We start from the raw sequence: 21,401 nt of genomic DNA, 5'->3' as shown, positions 1-21,401 counted from the left end.
AGACTTCCAAAGGATCTTTGACTCAGAACTGTAGAGAACCTGGCCTCTCGTGTGAGAACCTGGCCTCTCATGGAGTCTGTGTACTAGAACTGACATGCTTGCTCCTCAAGCTGTGGTCTGGCTGGTGGATTTGGGTATTGCCAAAATGCTTTTTGTAAATGTGAAATCATAAAATATCATCACATCTTGCCGGATACAAATCTGTATTTTGACAAGACCCCTAGTTGATTTGTGTGCACAGTAGCTTGAGAAACAGGCCTTACATGCCATTAAGAAAACCTACTGCTTCTAAGAAACCATCAAAGAAATGTCTTCTAACACCAAGTTGCAATGAGATGTCCAAAGGGGACACACTAGACAACCGCAGTCTGGCAGATGAAGCATCACCTTCACACATTATCAAAAGCAGGGATCACTGCCCTGATTCCACCTTCAGGCTGGGAGAAGGCATCGCCCAGGACCCCAGAGGGATAAGAGAGGTGGGAGAGGAGTTGCTGGGATCAAAATTTTAAAACAAAATGAAGTTAAGTTCTGTGCCTCAGAAACAACAATAACAAAAGCGGTTTTTTCCCTTCCTGGTGAGAAAATGACTCATACTATAAAATAGAAAAAAAAAAGTCCACAAGTGGGGTTTACATGAAAGAAAATGAAAAAGAAAGCACGAGGGTGATGTCTCTTGCTCCTTTCTCATTAGGCCCAGGATTACTCAGAGGAGCCCATGGTAGTTCACCCAGCATATAAATCTCTGCCCCAGCATTCACAGAGAGCATTGACATTCTGATAACAGAGGGTTTTGTACAATAAATCACACATTTTTCTGGGTTTTTTAAAAGCATTTTAGGGCCCACTAGAATCCTTTGGGAAACCTACCCCCAGTACACCAGTACAAAGTACTGTAAAATACTCTCCTCCATTTTTCTCTTCATACAATGCCCCCCCAAGTCCTGACGAAGCTCTCCTAACCCAGCACCTTCACCTTCACGTAGGAGCCATGTTCGTCATCAAAGCCCGTCTTGCTGAACTTCTCAGGAGCCACCTTTAGCTTCTTGGCTTCAAGCCCCAGGAACCACAGCTCCGAGTAGCCCAGGATTTCACTTTGCTCATAAGGGGACAGCTGATTCTTAAAAAACTTTAGGGCCTCTGTGTGGGAAAGACATTTTCAACTCAGTTGAGTCATGTGGGGATCAGCCCTAGACACAGATTCTTTCCAGTTTAGGGGGGTGTTTTCCCAGCAGGCTGCCTTCCTAAGGACCACACGTGGAAATGTAACAGGAATGAATGTCAAGGAGAATTTAGCAACCCAAGACTATGGGGTGCCATACAGCATGGGGACAAGCTCCAGGAGCAAAGTCTGTGGCAACAACGGTGTGAGGTCAAGGTGCTGCTGCCCAAGTTCACGTGGGATTGCACTACACCAAGAGAGGGTTTGAAAGTGATAACGTTCACTGGAACCAGACTGGTAATGTAAATACGACTTTAATATAGCAGCTGTCCTGGCAGGTTTTCCCACACAGTTCTGTGCTGAGCCAACCCAGGTAGCACCCCAGGGTGTAGGGCAACACTGGCACATGGAAGATGCTCAGCAGACTTGGGGTCTCTACCTTTGAGTCTTAAGAAGGAAACCACGAGGCTCTGAACCTTGGGCAGAGTCTGGCTTCTGCTCCTCCAGGCACCACCGTGCACAATTACAGAAGCTTCGCCTGGCAGATACCACAGGGCAACTTCCCTCCTGACTCAAAGCTCTTCACACACATGGTGGTCGGTCTCCTGCTAGAGCTACAGCCCAGGATCAAGCTTCCATCAGGCAGCATCCTTATGCACCTCCTTGTTGAACCTAGGAGCACACACTCCCCCCAGCCCTGCCATGTACGCTGCCATTTGTAGCCCTCTACCTGGCCCTGACTGAGGTCTTCCTCGGGCTTCCCTGTCTAGATGGCTCTATCAAGAGGAAGAGGAAGCTTCAAAACACGCAACTGAGACAGTTCAGCACTTTTCAACCTTAATTCTAACTTGCATGCCTTTCCCTCTTGAGTTCATACAACATAGCGAGACAGTGCCTTCCCTCTGTCTACACTGACACAGCCGGCCTTGACCTAGTAAAGTTCTGTGGTTAGCAATGGACGATAGGGAGCTGGTTCTCAGTCCTTCTTAGCCTCCTGCTTAGCCAGCCACAGAGAGAGGTCGTAGGATTAACTTTGCTCATTTTGATTCTTTGCCTTAATTGATAACTCCAGTACATGGAAGCTTGGATCACCATATCTCAGTTCAGCTCAGCTCAGCTCTCAACATTTTAGACATCCATAACCATGCTTTCCCCCACTCTATTCCCCCCTCTCTCTTCCCCCACCACTCTACCTTGCTCCTTGCAAGTCCTACCTGCTGCCGTTAGAGGAACCTTGTGCTTCCTTGGTATTTCTGGGTGTGGCTTGGTGTCTTGGGCTTTAGGGTTAAAGTTGAAAGGTATTTCTGAAATCTTGATGTCAGAAGAGAGCAGGTTATGGTGAATTTGATTTTCCTGTCCAGGGAAACAAGTTGGGAATTAAAGACAGACTTCTCTTGGAGGTCATAGGCCATCCAGTTGGCCCAATAGACCTACCTCCAGCCAGGATCATTTCCTACCACTCCCTGGAGAAGGTAGTTTGGAGTTAAGAGATTGTGGGTCTCTTAACCCTTCTCCTAGAGAGAATATCCAATGTCATGTAATCCCTGTAAGGTCCACTGTATTACATTATGCAGCTGACAACCCAGTGGCATGTCACTGTTTAGAGAGACTCGACAATTTTTACTGATGCTTTTGTGGAAGCCATGAAGTGGTTACCTCTCATTGTCAATTGACTGGGTTTACAATCACCGTGGAAACACATCTCTTGATTTACCCATGAGAGGCTTCCTGAATTGAAGAATGAAGACCCACCTTGGAATGTGGGAAGTGTTTGGTTGGAACCTCCAGCTCACCCCTACAAGATCCAGAAAGCCCCATTCCTGTCTCTCCAAAGCCTGCTTACTCAGGGAATCATTCAACAAAGGGAAAACACCAAAAGACGCAGTTCTGCATCTTGGAAGCCACAGTAATTCCTCCCTTGAAGTTGCCAGCAGCCCTAGTCCCTCCTAAAGCCCTCAGCTTTTGACTATACTTGGGCAAAAATCCAGCTTGTGGTGAACACTCCATCACCCTTGCCTACAAGCTATATAATCTCCCGGCTCTAGGCTCTAGGTCAGGTGTGTGGCCTCTTCTGCCTTGATCTCTGGGACAGGAGAATCCGCCCAGGAGTTGCTTTGCTCAATCAAACTAGTGGTTATATTTTTTCAGTTTGGCTTTATCTGGTTTATTACGTCGGCAGAGATACCTATTGGGAAGCACCATAAATGGAGAGTGGGGGGTCATCCCAGACTGAATAGAGAGAGAAATCAAGCTGATCACCAGCATTTACCTCTCTGTCTCTTGCCCACAGTTTCTTTGAGTGCCTTCTGCCATGGCCTTCCTTACCATGAAGAACTTCATTGCCTTACACTTTGAGCCCAACATAAACCCTTCCTCCCTCAAGCTGCTGCCTTTCAGATATTTAATCACAACAATGAGAAAATTAACTAATACAGGCCATTTCCAAATAAGCTAAGTGACTTAGATCATAGCAACGTCAACGTAGGTGAGACTAGCCTCTGTTCAACTTGTACTCACACAGGAAACGTAGAGGAGAGACTGGCAACGGGGCTCAGAGTGCACACTGCTCTTGCAGAGGACCCAAGTCTCATTGCCAGCACCCACATCAGGTGACTCATGACTGCCTATAACTCCAGTTCCAGGGGATCTGACGTGCTCTTCTGGGTCTGTGAGTGCCTATGTTATATGCACACACCCACACACATTACACATAATTACATTGTTTTAAAGTAGAGGACACTGAAAGAAAATCTTTTGACTGGCTCTACCATCTATATACCAGGGACTGTTTTTCCTTTTCCTTGATAAATGCTCATTATGTCACAGAGCATCCGGTTTATAGGTAAAAGAAAGTCAAGGCACAGATTTGTTCAAGTTTTCACTTGTAGTAAGAAGCCTGGAACCCAGACCGCCCCAGACTTGGTACTGCATTGAACTCGGGCCTCGAATCTGCTTGTCCGAGGGCATGTCCATTGTCTTACTCACCTGATACAGCGTGGATGTCTTTGATAGGACTTTGTTGCCAATGTGTGGGAAGTTAATAGTGTTCCTCTTCCCCTTCGTGTCCACAAAAGGGAGTGTAGTGATGCTGGTGTTTGGGTTCTAGAGAAGGAGAAAGGGAATAGGTTGCAGGCATCCCAGGGAAGCAAGTGTGTCCTGGGTTATCCCTTCTATCCTTAACTCCACAACAATGTGGCACCTAACCTAGGTTCTTTTTCATAAGAAAAAGCAGATTCCAGAGAATTGAACAATCAATCAGTTAGGCTGTAGGTTTGAATCCTCCCCCTACTAGTTATAATCGGTAAGCCTCCAATAGGTCACATTGGTTTTCTAAGCCTGGTTTACTTCATTGCTACCATGGTGACAAAAATGGGACCTACCTCATAAGATTTTTATAAGACAATATATGTGGAGTGTTCCAAAGGTGCTGGCCTGTATTATCACCATTGCAATATCAGAGACCCCCAAAGACATATCTCCAACCAGAATTCTTTTAAGTTAAGAAATAGTAAGTTTCTCAGTGTGTCTCCCAAAGTGTGTGTCTGACTTTCATACAATGCTCTGAAAATGCATACAAATATGGAGGAGTTCCTCCTGCTATATTGCAACACAAACCTCAATCTTCTCTACAGATAACATTATAATCGGATCCCCATTATCCTGCATCAATTGGCCAATGGATTGGGAGAGAGTTCACATATCAATACACAGCCATATTTAGAGTGTGGTTGTTGTTAAGCAAAAATGGCCTGTTAAACTGTATCCAACCATCTGCTCTCCTACACCCTCTTCTAGAGAAAGGGCACTGGCCACAGCTTCCTACCTTATGTGAACATCGGGTCATTCTTAGCTTCTTGATCTTGGAGGATGGCTTCTGGACTTGAACCAAAGGCTTACTCTCAACCTGGGTCAGGCGGGAGAGAATTGAAATAGAACTTGGCTGCTTTCATCCTAAGCCACCTGCATTTTTTTCATTATGATAAAGTGCCCTTGAAGCCGACTCTCCTAACTTTAAAGTTAGGAAAAGCCAAGAGAAGATAAAAGAAGTACTCAAAGAATGCATGAACGAATTGTTATCCATTGAATGCATAAGTGAATTGTTATCCATTGAATGCATGAATGAATTGTTATCCATTGAATGCATGAATGAATTATCCAAGAAAACGCTCTTTCCAGAAGTGTTAAGCATAGACTGACTTATCCTATGATTGCCACACTTAAAGAAAAAAGAAGGTAAACAATGTAAAGCAAAGAGGGGTGACACCTGTCTGTTGTTCCAGCAGTGGAATACCTGAGTCAGGAGGGCTGTGAGTTCCAGGACAGCCTGACTATAAAGCAAATTCTTATCTCAAAAGCAAAGTCATCAGTATAACCTTTTCATCAACAAAACATTATCAGAATCCTTAGACATGGAAAGGAGTAAAATCCAAGTTGTTCTTGCCCATTAGATGATGAAATGCTTACAGCTCAGAACAGTCTTTACCATCCAGTGTGTTAAAAGGTACCTCAGTGGAACCTTCCAGAATCTAGGTGACCAGGCTTAATGCCAGTGATCTGATTAGAAGAGAGTTCACATCTAGAAAGGGGTGGGAAGAGAAAAATGCAGTCCTGGCATGGAACAGTGTGTACCAAGGTCGAGAGAGCCCACCACAGAGGTGAGCGGCTCTGCCGTGTGCTGCACACAGACAAACAGTGGCCGGGCAGCTGTACACTCGTTCCAAAATCCACTTGGGAAGCTATTAGCAGAACAGTGGACCTGAATTTCGTGGTTGCTATTAGTAGGAATAGGATTAAAGTTTAAGTAATATATATATATATATGTTATATATATTATATATATACATATATATTATATATATATGTAGTAGGGACAGAGCCACCTCTGTAAAATTAAGCAACTCGGTACAATCCCGACTTTATTGTCCTCCAGCTAAGCCCTTCTCAGAGCTGTAGAGATGGGGACTATTTCAATAGTCATCTGTGGCCTCCCAGACTTTGCAAGAGGGCTGAAGGAAAGGGGTGTACATGGAGAGTGGCTATGGCCTCAGACCACATTTGTTAATTTGCTAATATGTGCTAAATTCAGGGCTTTCCTGTCCATTAAATGGGTTCTGGTGTCTGGAGAAATACTGCAAATTAACTTTAGAACCCAAAGAATCTTATCCAGTGTGTTTATGGGGACTGAAACTCCCAAGTGGCCATCAGTATCGACATGCGAGTGCTGAGGGTGCAATGGGAGACTGGCAGATTAACGAGAATTACTCTAGCAATATGCAACTCAGACAGTCTGCCAACGGGTGAGGGCAATGAGGGCCTTCACAAAGGGAGATGTCAGGGTGAGAGCTACGGGCCTGGGGAGCAGGGAGGGTTGACAGACGTGAGGGTCGAGAGGAAGAGAGTATGCTATGAGATGAAGCGGTAAAATCCGGCCCGTACCACGGGCCTCTGCTGCCCATGCTGGGTAAACTGTAGCCTGGGGCTGACTTTGGGATGCACTGAGAGCTAAGCAGGGAAGCTCGATCCTGTGGGAAACTATGAGTCACTAGCAGTTTATACCATATGTGCAGAGTGGTACTGCACCTCTTTAGCAGTGATATGGAATAAAATAATGTTCGTGGGCATGAAGACTTGGAAATCACCTCCCTTTCTTTTTTTGTGCTAGGATTACAGGATGCACTAGCATGCCTGGGGACAGTTCCCAATTCAAGGATTTCACTAATCGCTGATCTTGAACAGTTACCAGTCATCCCTCCTGTAATATGAGGATGCTATCAGCAAAACTCTCGGAGGGCTGGTGTGAGGAATAGAGCAATCCGTGTAACATGCTGAGACCCGTGCCTTGCGCGTGCTCAGACTGGAGCTCCTTGTCTTCAGCTGTGAAGAGCACAGGGCGATCTTGCCCATTTTCCCTGAAGCAGGAAAAGCTATGACCACAGAGCTGGAGGATGATGCACAAGATGATGGGGCCATGAAATGTAAAGGGGAATAATGTTTAACCTGAGAAAAGGATAAAACCAAACAGAACTTCTGGGAGGCAGCAGTCAGATTTCACCAGACACACACACTGGAGCTGAATACAGTGCCTGCAAGGAAGACAGCAGGTTTCTAATTGTTGGGCTGAAAATTTACAAATCAGGGAGGATCCATTCCATCATGTCATAATTGACTAGGACTGGATACAGAAGAACTTGTGTTTGACTTAATGTATATACAGATGGTTACACAGAAATCCTATATTGGTATGTTTACATAGATAAACACACACACACACACACACACACAAACACTCATCCATTGTCCCTTGGATAACTTAAGAGAAATAACACCCCGTAGAAATAAACATGCCCAGAACCCATATCCTGGTATCTTATGCCATTCTCCAATAAGAGGAACCAGGGGTCCTTGGACAAATGGCAGATTCTAGGACCAGAGCAGGAAATAACTTGTGGGCATAGAAAGGAAAGAAGTGCCAAAAAATAATAGGCTAACATTCAATAACAATGCAAGGGAAAATTATATATTCATGAGCCCATATTGATCTAAAGACAGAAAAGCTTCCACGCCTGTCAGATACAGCCTGTCTTTGTACAGCACCCCAGGATAAAGGCAGCTCATAGCCAAGGTTAGAGCCAGCCCAGGTTTGATGAAGACACTCCCCCCAAGTGGTGGCTTCTGTGTCTTGGCACATATGCACGTGCATGTGCAAACACACACACACACACACACACACACACACACACACACAGAGGCGGAGAGTCTCTGAAAGCAGTTTTGTTGTACCACATGATGAACTTCCAGTGCATTTTTCCCAGCAACTCCTCAAGAGGCATAATATCTCGTCACATCTCGTTCTACCATAGCATCCCCAAGGGACAAGAAGAAACGGCTGTGCTTTTCCACATCCGCAACAGAAAACAGAATTTTCCTTTTAGGCAAATTTCTGGCATTTTCTGGCATTGTCCTTTGGTCCCTCACTGATTTGTTCCCAATAAAATGAATCTCTTCTGAGTGTAGTTTAGGGACTGGGGAACTAGATAAAAGTTGTCCATGTTAGGAAACCAAGTTCTGGAATGCCTAAACAGGCTAGTGTTCCTTCCTGTGCGAGTCACTGACTGGTCATTTGACCTCTTGGAGGGACATAGAAGAATGGAATCCCCAGAACCACATAAGGCACACTGAAGGATGAAATCTTCAGTGCTACTCCAGTGTTCCCTACCAGTGACATTCTGTCTTCTCCTTCTCCAGTTTGTGTAAAGGAAGGCTCAGAGTCAGGACTGTGGAGAGACAGCGTGGGATCAGCAACGGCCTCTGCCCTTTCTCTGTTTTTGTGAGTTCGTCCCTTTCCATTGCAAACTATTAATACATCAGTTTTATTGACCTCAGTGTGAGGATAGGATTGCATTCTCACCACACCAGGTCCCAAGTGAACATGCACACCCTCCCCCACCTCAGATGAAAAGCTCGGAGCAGTTTACAAGTTTACGGGGGAACCTATGTCTCACACCCTCACCCTGAACGCTGAAGAACAATGGCTCTCTTCTCCGTTTAGAGTTAGTCTTAACAGGATCCCAAGATGGATCTTCTAGTCTTATTACCTTGGACTGAGCCTTGGATGTCCTCATCTGTGCCGTCCAGGGAAGAAAGCACCTGCGCTCGAGGTGGGCATTGGTTCCCCTGGTCCCCTGTCCCTAGGCCACCTAGCTTGTTCAGAGGTACGCCATCACACAGCGCTGCCAGAGTCATTCATCACAGGCGACTTCTCTGTTTTCTCACCTGGCTCCTTCTCCTCCTCCCTCTCTCCCTCAAAAAAAAAAAAAAAAAATCCCTAGAGCTTAGATGATCCTAGCAGGCAGAGGAGGGTCAAGTTCTCTGCTGTCACCTCATGGCTTCCTCCCCGCAGGCTACATAATCTCCCAGAGGCCAGAAAAAACAAAAACAAAAACAAAAAAAAAAAAACATGAGTTCAAAACAAATGCTTGATGTAAGGAGGGAGTGTGATGATGAGATAGAGGAAAAATCATTAGGGATTTGATGCTGAACGCAATGTAAATGAGGTCTAGGCCCATCCAAGCCAGATAAAGAGCTGGGAGAGGGGAAGGCACCTTGATGAAATTCAGTCCCTTCGTTGTGCATGAGGCAGCCCAGGATGCCTAAGTAGGAAGGAACTGCCCCGTGGGTCCTCCCACAGGCAAAGAGGGACCCAGGAGATCCATTAGAGGAATGAACATGACTGGTCACATAGGAACAGCAGCTCCCCATGTCATGGATGCAGAATCCTCCCAGGGGATCTGCCTACCAGGCGCCTGGCCATACCTGAGAGAAGGGCAGGAACCCAGACACTTGGGGTCATTTCCTACTTCCCAGTGTCTGTCATTGGGGGACACATCTCTTTATGGCTTCATTAATGGATCTTGAATAATTGTGATGCTGGGGACAGTCTTAGGGAATATGTCACAGAATGGCATCATTTTGCACATGGAGAAAGAGAAACCAAGGTTACCCAAGGTAACCCTCCACACCCCGAGAGTAGCATACTTGAGTTCAGAATCTAAGCCCTCAAGTGCCTTTTTGATGAGTCATTTTGCTACTTCTTCTGACCTCTTTTTTAAAAAATATTTATTTATTGATTATGTATACAGCCTTCTGCCTGCATGTATGCCTACCCACTAGAAGAGGGCACCGGATCTCATTATAGATGGTTGTGGGCCAACCATGTGGTTGCTGAGAATTGATCTCAAGACCCCTGAAAGAGCAACCAGTGCTCTTAGCCTCTGAGTCATCTCTCCAGTCCCCGCTTCTGACCTCCTTATGGTCTGCTACAAAACTGAGGTACAAGGAAATATGAAAAACTTCTCTGAAACTCTCTAATTACAAATAAGTTCAGGAGGCTGAAGCAGGTGAAAGCACTTTCAGAGGACCTGGGTTTTAGTCTCAGGACCCACACGGCATCTTTCAATCAGCATCAGCTCCAGTTCCAGGGGATTAGATACTTTTTTTTTTTGGCCTCCTTGGGCACCCGACATATACATGGTACACCGACATACATGCAAGCAAACATATACACATAAAAAAATAAGTCTTTAAGTAAATTTTTGATTTTTATTCTGATGTTATCTGGATATGGTTGCAGAAATCAATTATCTGTTAATCATTTCATGAAACACTAAGTTTCCATAGCACAGAGATACATGTACCATGGAGGTGTTAAAGGGAATGATTTCTAATATTGTGTTCTGCTGGTTTAGGTTTATGCCATGGCGTTGCTTATGTTACTTCTGCCTGTAATGCTCCCCTCCACCTCGCATGGAGCTTCCTTGTACATCTGCAAGTGGCATTAACGAAGAGAAGAAAATATAATGAATGAACCCTTTTTCTATATCCTGTGATGATGTGATGGCTGGCTGGTACATTAGTGTAACATAATGGAATGTTCTAGACAGTTGCTTAAGAAGATGTTTCTGAATTGCCAGAAAGCTTGCTTTTACTTCAGTGAGAGCCCTGATAATGCCTTCCTCAGTGAGAGCCATTACTGTACCTTGCTATACCCAGTCTATTTGCATGTTCATACCCAGCTCTACTGTGCAGTCTGGCCAGAAAGGCATCATTTTGTCTCACAGCACTGAGGACAATGCTTTGGCTCTGGTAGAATGATTTCTAAAAGACTCCATCAATGACTGGTCTCTAAGGACTTGTAACATAAGACTGGTGAATGGCTCGGTAGGTAGAGGTTCCTGTGGCCAAGCCTGAAGGCCTGGGTTTGAACACTAGGACCCACATGGTGGATGGAGAAAATTGACTTCTAGAAATTGTCCTCTGTCCTTCACCCATATGCTGTGACAAACTCACCCACATGCCCCAACACACATACACACACTCGTGTGTGTGTACGTGTGTGTGTGTGTGTACACATACTATTAAATAAATAAAATGTAATACATTTAAGGAATCATAGACTAAAGAATAATAGTATGTGGACTTTGAAGTCTGTCTCAAAATCAAAAATATACAGATGTTAAATAAACATAAGTAAAGATGCTTGACGTCATAAGTCATTAGCCAATTATAAATGTAAATATGTTAGTACCGTACACATTTTATGGTGGCTAAAGTTCCGAACATTGACAATACCAAATGTCAAAAAGGAGGTGATGACCACAGGAAATCTCATTCACTGCTGCTGGAAAGGCAAAATGCTGTGGCTGCTTTGGGAGACAGTCCGACTGCTTTTGAAATCAGCTAATTGTAGCCTTAACCTACAACCCCACAGCATGCTCTTGATATTTACCCGAATGAACTGGAAACTGTCCACACTCAAACTTGCACATGAGTGTTTCACATCAGCATTATTCACAACTGATAAAAAGCAATCAACAGTGTCAGTTTGGTTGCTCACCTTCCTGGACTTAGGGGGAGCTGGGAGGACCTTGGACTGAACATGGTGAAGGGAACCCTGATGGCTCTTTGTCTTTGGAGAGAGGTGGAATGGGGGTGTGGGTGGAGGGGAGGGGAGGGAGGGGGGAGGAGAAGGGGAAGAGATGGAAATCTTGAATAAAAAAATGAGGGGAAAAAAAAAGCAATCAACAGGCCCTTTGATTGGTGAATCATCAAGCTGGTGTATCCACATAATGCTGTATTACTTATTAATAAAGGGAAATTGTATCAAGCCACAAAATGTGAAAAACACTTTTACTGATACCTGAAAGGAAGCCATCTGAAGAGGCTGCATGTCGTATGACCCTAACTATATGATATTCTGGAAAGGGCAAAACAATGACATAAGACAAGTGGTGGCTAGGGGTGTCATAAGGGAAAAGACACGGATGGATGGGTAGAGAATGGGGAGTTCTTAGGCCAGCGAGTCTGCTCTGGTGATATTGGGATCAGAAATACATGACATTATTATCAAAGTTTTGCAAAACACAGAGGGCAAACTCACATAGAAACTATGGCCTTTGATTGATAATAACTTACCAGTATTGCATCATCACTTGTACAGCTACACGCTACTGGAGATGCCACTGATAGAAAGACCTTGACAGGTGATAGGGGACCTTGTCTTCCATTTTTTCAATAGATCCCAAACTGTTAGATGACTAGTAAGTGCATGAAAACATTGGAGCCAACGAACTTGGACAGGTCCTTTACAACTGGCAAAGGTCTAGCAGATAGACATATAAAATATTCTCTACCCAATGCAGAAACGGTGACAACTCAGAAAACCCTCTAAGGACTAAAGACACGAGCAGGCATTTTTGAGAAAAGGACACAAATGGCCAATGAGCAGATGAGAGGAAGTTTGGCCTCATCAATACATTCATCAAGTGCAAGTTGCAATCAAAACGTCACTTGGCTGCAAAGTCAGCAAATGAAGCACCCATGGGCTATAAATGGAACAAAACAGTGAGGAGTTAAACTTGTGTACAGCGCCGGGGCAAAGCACATTGATACCAGGGCTGGGAGATTTCACAATATCAGCTCAAGTTCAGTCTTCTAGCTCATCACCCAGGATGCCGTCCCTGGATAACTAGCAACACTGCTCACTGTCACAAGAGACCATACGAGCATGCACACACAGGAAAGCAATGGACCAATAGATGCAAAACTCAAGAAAGTGATGATTACAGAGATGATAATAAACGGGATGAAATGTAATGGGAAGGGACACTGAGGCATCCTGTGCTGGATGCATGAGAGGACCATTGTATATTATTATTTTTAGAATAGATCATAGTACACATCATAATGAAAATAACTTTAAAAAACATTCATCAATTACAGAATAAATCCTAAATTCTGATGTCAGCTTTTATTAGCAGGCCGACTTTGGATACCTTGTTTAATCTCTTTGGGTCTCAGTTTCCTCCTCTGTGAACTGAGGGAGATTATCTCGACACAGATGAAAATAAGAAAAGCAAAAAGCCACATTGCATTTTTAGCATCTCTGTCCTCCCTGTGGAACATGCTGCTTCGCAACATAGAGATGCTGTCCTCGGAAGCCTGTATCTGCTCTGCTGGACTCCAGCACTCAAAGAGACACTCTTTCAGGCCAGTTTGTGTTAACACCCTTTTACAGCAATTGATGGTAACTGCAAACCCTTGTTTCCTTTTTCTAAAATAGGGCATCTGTGGGAATGAAGGCAGAGGAACTGGTACTCACCATGTAGATCTCAGGAGGAAGAGCGGGGCCCTGGGGAGAGAATGAGGAAAAAAGATGTGAGTGATCTTCTTCAGGATGCCAAGTCTCCTGCAGATGTACACTAGCAGAAGATGATGCTGCGTTTTCCCCACCTACGAGCTCCAGCAGAGACACCGGATCCTCCTGGAACTATGATTATAAGCAGCTGTGAACCAGTTGACATGGGTTCTGGGAACTGAACTCAGTGTCTTGAAGGGCAGGGTGTGCTCTTGACCACTGAGTCATCTCTCCAGCTATGTTTTAAATCTGTGTATATGGGCAGATGTCCTGGAGTTGAGGTTGTGGGCACTTGTGAGCTGCCAGACATGGCTGCTGGGAACTGGACTCAGGTTCTCCGCTAGAAAACTGCCGAGTCATTCTTCTAGTCCTTAAAAATCACGTTTGTGCCAGGCGGTGGTGATGCACACCTCTAATCCCAGCCCTTGGGAAGCAGAGGCAGAGGCAGGCGTATCTCTGTGAGTTCGAGGCCAGTCTGACCTACCGAGCAAGTTCCAAGACAGGTTCCAAAGCTACACAGAGAAACCCTGTCTCAAAAAGCCAAAATAATAATAATAATAATAATAATAATAATAATAATAATAATAATGTTTTTAAGAACTCCTTTGAGAGATACCAAAATTTGGGTTTAAAATACTTAGGGTCAGGCTGTAACTTAGCCCTAGAGTGCTTCCTGAAATGCATGAGGTATTGTGCTCAATCCCAAACATGACCCAATAGTTAATATTTGAGTAACATTGTTTTTTCTGTAATATACATTAAATACTATGAACATTACACATTATTGTTAATGTGCTTCAGTATTTAAGGTGTTTTTTAACACACGCTACAGGAAAAGGACGTACAATTTTGGGACCAATTGGAGCCCTGGCCTTCAGCTGTTCTTCCCTGTCTAGAGCCTTCTAATTGAAGTTACTAAAAGCTGTGCTTTGCCTAGAGGATCAGAGGATGGGATTTTCACCTGTTGCCCATTGACTGCTGGGTATTTAAGCCTCCATGGTGCTATTAAAGGAGGGCTTTGTATCAGTGATTGGAGGTCCGTGTGCCTGTCTGTGTGTGTTTCCTCAACCTCCAGCCCCTTGCCTGAAGCTCACAAACTGGATTCTAGCGAATGTGCAGCAATACACAGACAATGATTCATCTCCAGAGCTTTTTTTGCATGTGTTTGTATGTGTGTGCTTGGGTCTTTGTGTGTCTCTGTATGTACACATGAATGCACAGAATTCAGTGTTAGGTGTCTTCTTCAATCAGCTTCCACCTGCTGGAAGTTACTGCAGAATGCAGCATGAAGAAATTGCTGCTTTTATTTTTTCAAATGTATCTTGTGGTAACTGTTTCCTTGCAATTTAATTCTTTGTTTTTGGTTTCTTTTTTTTTTCTTTTGGAGCCAAGATTTCACATAGCACAGGTTGACTTCGAACTCACAGTGTAGTTGAGAATGCTCTTGAACTCCTGATTCTGAGAAAAGGTCACAAACAATATAATGTTTTGAACACACTAAATTGTACTAGATTGAAAAATCTCCCTTTTGCTTAGTTTGTAGATGGTAGTCATGGTTACTACATCCTGGCCTAACTTCTGTGCTATACCTTTCATTCAGTTTTGTGGCTGAGTAAAAAATAAATCATGTCTTTGTCGGGAACAAGGATATAAATTCTGAAACTGATCTTGAATTCTTATTGTGAACAACAACAGATTGTTCTGAGGTAGCCCCAGGTAGACGGAAGAGAGAGGCAGCAACTGTGGCTAAGTCATTGGCCCAGCAACGTCTCCAGCATAAGTCTCCTGTTTAATGGTGGCCTCACAAGTCTGGCTGCTTTTCCCTTGAGTCCACCATGATGGGTAATCCTGCCAACCTGATGGGCTTCAGAACTACTCAGGAGACCAATCTCTGCATAGGCCTTGGAGGATGCTTCCAGGGAGCTTCCCGGGGAGACCCACTTTGACTGTGGGAGGCGGCGCTCCATGGGTTGCAGCCAGGAATGAACAGAGAAAGAGGTAGCGAGTGGGACACCAGCATTAATTCGTCTCTTTACTTTCTGACTTCAGATGCAATGTGACCAGGCACCTCAAGCTCCTACCACCACGCTTCCCCCATCACAGTGCACTGCTGTCCCTTCTAACTCTGAGTCCAAACAAACCCTTTCTCCTTCAAGTTGCTTTTTCAACTATTTTGCCATGGCAACAAGGAAAAGTCACATGAGTTTCACCCGCCTTCTGGGTCCCTCAATACCTTTACCTCCTTACTATCCTCCCGCTGGGTCCCGGGCTCTCCACATCTTCCTGGAGATGTCCCTGCTCTTCATGTGGGACCTGATAGTGCTTACCTTCACAGAGGTGAAACTTTGCTTCTTTCTTGCTTTCAAAGTCAGGAAGGTCGTCAAGCTCCGTTTCCTTGGCCTGTTTGCATCCATCGGAGTCCTGCAGGAGAGATAGAGAGAGCAAAAAATAAAGTTGGTTCTGGGAATGGAGGTCTATGCCTATAATACCAGCACTAGAGATCTGAGGAAAGAGAGTCTCAAGTTCAAGGTCACCCTCAACTACTTGTCAAGACCCCGTCTCAGAGATGGTGGTGGTGATAATAGAGGAAGAAGCGATGATAATACAATAGCAAGGTGGCAATAGGGATGAAATGCAATAAAGACCCACATAAGCAGAAGAGCTTAGAGAAAAGCAGGGACCAACCTACAGCGGGGACCGGCCTACAGCCAAGGCCAAGCTCTGTTCCTCTTGCATTCCTTCTTGAGCTCATGAAAGACAGGAGTGCAGAGGGAGAGGCAGGAGTTATGGAGCAGGATGGCAAAGTTAGGTGGCAATAGTCACAATGGCCAGCCCAGAGTCCATTTCCCTAGCTATCCGCAAATCCAAGCTCATTCTCTTAGCACGCCCAGAACCCCTTCCCCATGATATGAATCCATCATGTGTACACTGGGTGATTTAATGTCTACAAAAAGGAAAGGGAAATTTGATGTCATCTTTTTGTTGTGCCTTCCTCATTCAAAGTACAACTCAGTGGATAATGAACTTGGGCAAGATGAGACAGAAGCTTGCATATGGGTATGGACTCTAGGCAGAGCTGTGGTATATAAGTGGAGGGCAAGTTTTGCCAGTCGTGGAGGACCGCTGAAATTCTGCTGTGCCCCATGAAGTCCCTTTACAGCCTCCAGCTCTGAGAGCAAAGGGAATTTGAAAAAATAGAAGAAACAGAGCAGAATGGAGATCAGTGGAAAGTCAGTATAGCTGTTAGCTTTTGCAGACAGTATAACCAAGCACTAACGGCAGTACCATGAGTTTTCATTTATCCATAGAATTGAAGACAAATCACACATACATTTACTGAGGAATGAAACACTTAAAATTCTGTATCCAACGGGAATTTAAAAACATGACATTTATGCTTCATGGAACACAATACAGTTAGTTTTAGAATGATATGGGTCTTACAATACCCACGGCAAATTGAGGAAAACCAGTAGAACAGTAAGTTATAGGATCCCATATTTATCTAATAAAAAGCTTGGTGCTATTATCTCCATATAGATATCTAAAAGAATCTAGAAGAAGAGAACTGTTTAAAAAAAGAAAACACAACAAACAACAAAAACCTCCCTCGAAGGAGGAAAGTTAGAGAATTGAGCACAATTTTTAAAGGCATACCCTCTTTGATGAACATGGTGGTACACACGCCTGCTAACCCAGCACTTGGGAGGCCAGGGTACAAAGATGGCAAGTTCAAGGCCAGCCTTGACTACAAAGTGGTACCCTCTTTCACACACAAAAAATGTTACGAGTCTCATCACAAAGCACAAGTGCACAAGTATCCCACACTTAAATGATTCTCTTCAGTCTCTCAAGCATCTGGGATGACAGAATCATGTCATGTTTCAAGCTACAGGACACTCCCCACCCCACACCCACAGACTGCACATGAGAACATATGATAAGAATAAAAACCTATTTGAAAGTCAGCAAAAACTAAGTTCTTTTTCTGCTAATGATCAGTTCCCTTTTTTCTTCTGTATTTTTTAGAAACATTTGCTCAGGCAGTTTGCTAGCCATGGTCTCTGCCCTAAGGCAAATGCATGGTTTGGGAGAGGACATCCGATAATGTCAGCATTGTGTGCAGAATGCAGGGAGCACTCTATGGGTGGTGAGAAGTCCGAGGCCCCAGATATACACAGTAGTCTATCCTTGAAAAATGAGCATAGAGGACTGAGTGAAGGGCAGACAGACAAGGCACCCAGAGAGCCAAGTATGAAGGATCATTTTCTGACCTTCCCAGGAACTGTTAGTAGCCCCGGGATGTTCTGAAGGGCTAGAGAGGTGAAGGGCCACATAGCACAGGTTAGTCTTGTGACCTGTGTGGTCTTTCTACACCTGGACTGACATGGTAGCTCTGTGTTTTTGGACCGTCTCATGGCAATGTCATGGGGTACAGTTTAGAGGAAGCCAGTCTGTGAACCTATTGGCAGTAGTGAGGGACACAGCCAAGACAGTGACTGAGGGACATGGACTAGGAAATAAACTGAGAAATGAAGTAGGCAGAATTCTGGCCTTTGACTGGACATAGCATCAGTCAGTTCCCACACTGGGGAGAACTGAAGACAGTTTCTCCTGACAAGGTCCAGTCATTCTTTGTCTACTCAAAAGGAAGGTGGGTGATATAGAGTATGTCCTTCATAAATAGTTGGGGTTCTTTGCGCTCCCTCGCTGGCAGCTGACGGTAAAAAGTCAGACCAAGGCCTGCAGATGGTGCTGAGGAGCCTTGGGGCCTCATCTCCATGTTGCCAAGAGGCCGGGGAGCCATTTGGTCTTCTCTGTAATCCATTCCCTCATCTGTAAGCTGGTATGACCAGACTAAATGATCTCCCCAGACCCGTCTAGTAATTTTAATTCTAACCCTACAATCCATTGTCAGGCTGAACACACACACAGTACTGTAAATATTTCCAGTTTCTTTCCCTGTGATGATATGTATTTCAGTCTTCATACAATGTCTTGAGGGTTAGGGATGTAACTCAGTGGCAGAGCGCATCACAGAGTCCTGGAGGCCCTAGAAACACAGTGCACAAAACTTGCAATGAGCTACATAGAATATGAATCAGAATGACTTACTATTTTCTTTACATTTTGTTACAGGAATGATTGAGGATAATAACCTTAGCTCAGAGCTGGAGTGGCGGCCGCAGGAAGAACGGCTCTAAAATGGAAAGGATGATCTTACATACAGATCGGGCTTTCCTTCCTTCCTCACCCCACTCCCTTGCCTCCTAGACTGAGTGGCACTTTCCTGTGTGAGCTCCCTTTGTCAACAACGTTAGTGTCACTTAATTGTCTTCGGAAAGCGTTGATTTTTGTCTCATTTGATCTTGAGTCTTGTGGGGCCACGGGTGGTGAATTGGTAGTTGTTTTTCTCAATTCCTTATAAACTTGAACGTGGTGCTCGGTCTCTATTGAAAACCCTTTGTACAAACTTGCTGGAAGAAGAGGAAGCTAAGAGAGTTTAGCTAGGCTGTGGTAGCGCATGCCTTTAATCCCAGCACTTGGGAGGCAGAGGCAGGAGGATCTCTGTGAGTTCGAGGCCAGACTGGTTTACAAGAGCCAGTTCCAGGGCAGGCAACAAAGTGACACAGGAAAACCCTGTCTCAAAAAAAACCAAAAAAAAAAAAAAAGGTTAATTCAAAAGAGAACTTAGAGCATCAGATGTCTAGTGCCCATAACAGTGCTAAGTATGGAGGAGGGATAAGGAAAATGGAGTTCTTGTTCTCAGAAAGTTTGAAATCTGGAAGTCACGGACATGCCAGCATTGCTGTTACTAAAATCCTATTGCGTGGAATTTTAAGCAAATGCATCTGTGTATAAAGGACACGAATGTCCACAGGGAAACTGTGTCTCTTGAGGTCACCTGTTGTGACTTCATGATTTCTACTGCAGTTGACAGTGGCTTGACCTTCATGACTTTGGGGTTGCCTGTGGGGCAGATACGGTGGTAGAATAAGGGAGTAGTGACTCTCCTTGCATTTCTTCAAAAAGGGAGGTGATTATTTAACTACATAAGTGATAGCCCCAACAAAGCAAATTTAACTACTCAGCCATTCTATGTGAGCCCTTGAATCCTTTATAGTCCAGTGACTTAATTATAAGACTGGAAATTTTGGGGAACCCCCTTTTACACCCTCAGGTAGTACAGGGACCTTGACTCCCTGATAATCACTTGCCAGTGTTGGGATGCTCCCGAGACAGTGAAGTTTTCCCCAATAGCCCACTTCATGCTCAGCTGTTAATTTGCATATGGTAGGTACTTATTAAATATTGTGGGGAGGGTAGTTGATATTACACAAGATATTCTCCCCACCTCTCTTTGCGATCTTTAAAAAAAAGCACAAAGAACAAATCTATCCTCCTTTCTGTTCAAGAATTCTTGAGTGTTCAGAACATTTAAAAAACTTGTTTTTCTTCCCTGCGTATACTCCACTCAACGCAGACTGTGGGGGTTTTGCCCAAACTTCTTGCATGATAGAGCATCCCACAGGCACGGCAGGGTAAGATTGCACTGTGGTTATTTTACTCTATTTTCTCCTTTTCCAGTGATCTTTTCTAAAGTGGCTACCATTCCGGGAGTCTTGTGCTGTTATCATCGCTAGGTCAGGCACTGCCTGTTGTATCCCGTGATGGTTCTGGATGGTTCTGGTGAGTCGAGAAGTACAGTCAACACTAGCCTTTTCTCCTTTTGAGCTGCTCACAGCAAACTTACATGGGGGCTCCAGTCAGCTAAAACCACAGTTCGCTGCCCCGGATCCTCCACGTTTGAGAAGCATGCATTTTAGCTCAGGTGTAGACAATATGGAGTTGGAGAGGGTAAAGTCAGAGGAATGGTTGGCATACTGCCAGACAGGCCTTCAGGTTCCCATCTTCTTCTGGGTAAAGACTGAAATAGAGAAGGGTTAAGTCCCAGGACCAGCAAGGCCAGGCCCAGAATCTCACTCTTGTAGACCAGGCTGGCCTGACACTTGCTATGTTGTTATGTTAATCAGGCTGACCTCAAACTTACCACCCATCCCCCTGTTTCTCTGCCTCTTGACTCCCAAAGTACAGGCATGAGCCATGTTTAAAGATTCGTTAGAATCCAGCCACCCCCATCTCACCTCTCAAGCCAGACAAAAGATATTCTTATGAAATGTTTCCATCCAAAGTTAAGATCGTGGAAGCTGGTGTTTTCAAAAATGTGTCTGAAAAGATGACGTTTCCTAAGCCCCAGGTTGCCTGGACACTAAACGGTCAGAGTTGTGTGCCCACTACCCATCAAACAAACCGTTTTTGGCAGTGCAAGCAAGTCCCACTGAGAAAAGTTGATCTTGGCAGGGGAGTCATGCATTCCTCGGGACACTCTTGTGTCAAAGGACTGAGGTGTGTGTGTGTGAGAGAGAGAGAAACCAATGTGGAAAAGAACAGTTTCATGCCCCTAAGTTGTTGGAGTCCAGCCCGCCTCTCTTCCGCTGGAGTCCCTAACACAATGTTCCATTAGTAGGAGAGTCAGGATTCTCACGAGCTTGCGGCTGGCAAGGCCTGAACTCCTCCTCTTTGCGCACGCGGCCCAGCCCTCGCTCTTACTTCCCTTCTCCCTTTCCACTTGCCCCATGTGGACCCGGCCCTAGCTGGCTCAGGGTTTGTGCCCATCGCAAGCCTTTTCTCCCTGGCGCTTGCTTACTCTGTCCCGGTGAGGGCAAGAAGTGGGAGGAGCTGCATCGGGCTGTCACAGACAGGGACCTCGGCAGAGGCTTAGGGTGAGCCAGCAGCCCAGCTCAAGGAGGACCACACCCTCCTTCCGTTGCTGTAGAAACGGCTTAGGCCCTTTTTGTGACTCTGAGCTGAATAGGCTTACCCCAGTCAAAGCCAAAACTATCCACAAAAGCCCCCCAAAATACATCTCCTCCCACCTCCTCATTTTCTCTCTTCCTAATTCACGGGATCAGTCAAGATATGAATGAAATTCCAGGACTCTGAGATTAAAGTTGGACAGAGCAGTCTGGAAAATTTCCAAGCCCC

The 21,401-nt window shown here is 44.9% G+C and overlaps 1 protein-coding gene across 1 annotated transcript in view; it reads right to left on the bottom strand.

Moving 5' to 3' along the window:
- Positions 1-21,101, bottom strand: part of Dyrk4 (dual specificity tyrosine phosphorylation regulated kinase 4) — a 39,854-nt gene extending 18,753 nt beyond the window's left edge. The window contains exons 1-6 of the mRNA XM_038320476.1: positions 21,064-21,101; positions 15,683-15,776; positions 4,986-5,066; positions 4,148-4,264; positions 2,377-2,515; positions 977-1,140 (exon numbers count right to left, since the gene is read on the bottom strand). Coding sequence (XP_038176404.1) covers positions 977-1,140; positions 2,377-2,515; positions 4,148-4,264; positions 4,986-5,066; positions 15,683-15,776; positions 21,064-21,101 — 633 coding nt within the window. The remainder of the gene's footprint in view (positions 1-976; positions 1,141-2,376; positions 2,516-4,147; positions 4,265-4,985; positions 5,067-15,682; positions 15,777-21,063) is intronic.
- Between the last annotated feature and the right edge of the window lie 300 nt (positions 21,102-21,401).

Source organism: Arvicola amphibius, chromosome 2 (genome assembly GCF_903992535.2).
Source record: "Arvicola amphibius chromosome 2, mArvAmp1.2, whole genome shotgun sequence".
NCBI lineage: Eukaryota > Metazoa > Chordata > Mammalia > Rodentia > Cricetidae > Arvicola > Arvicola amphibius.
The sequence above is the reverse complement of the archived record's forward strand: the minus strand, read 5'-3'. Positions and strand labels throughout refer to the sequence as shown.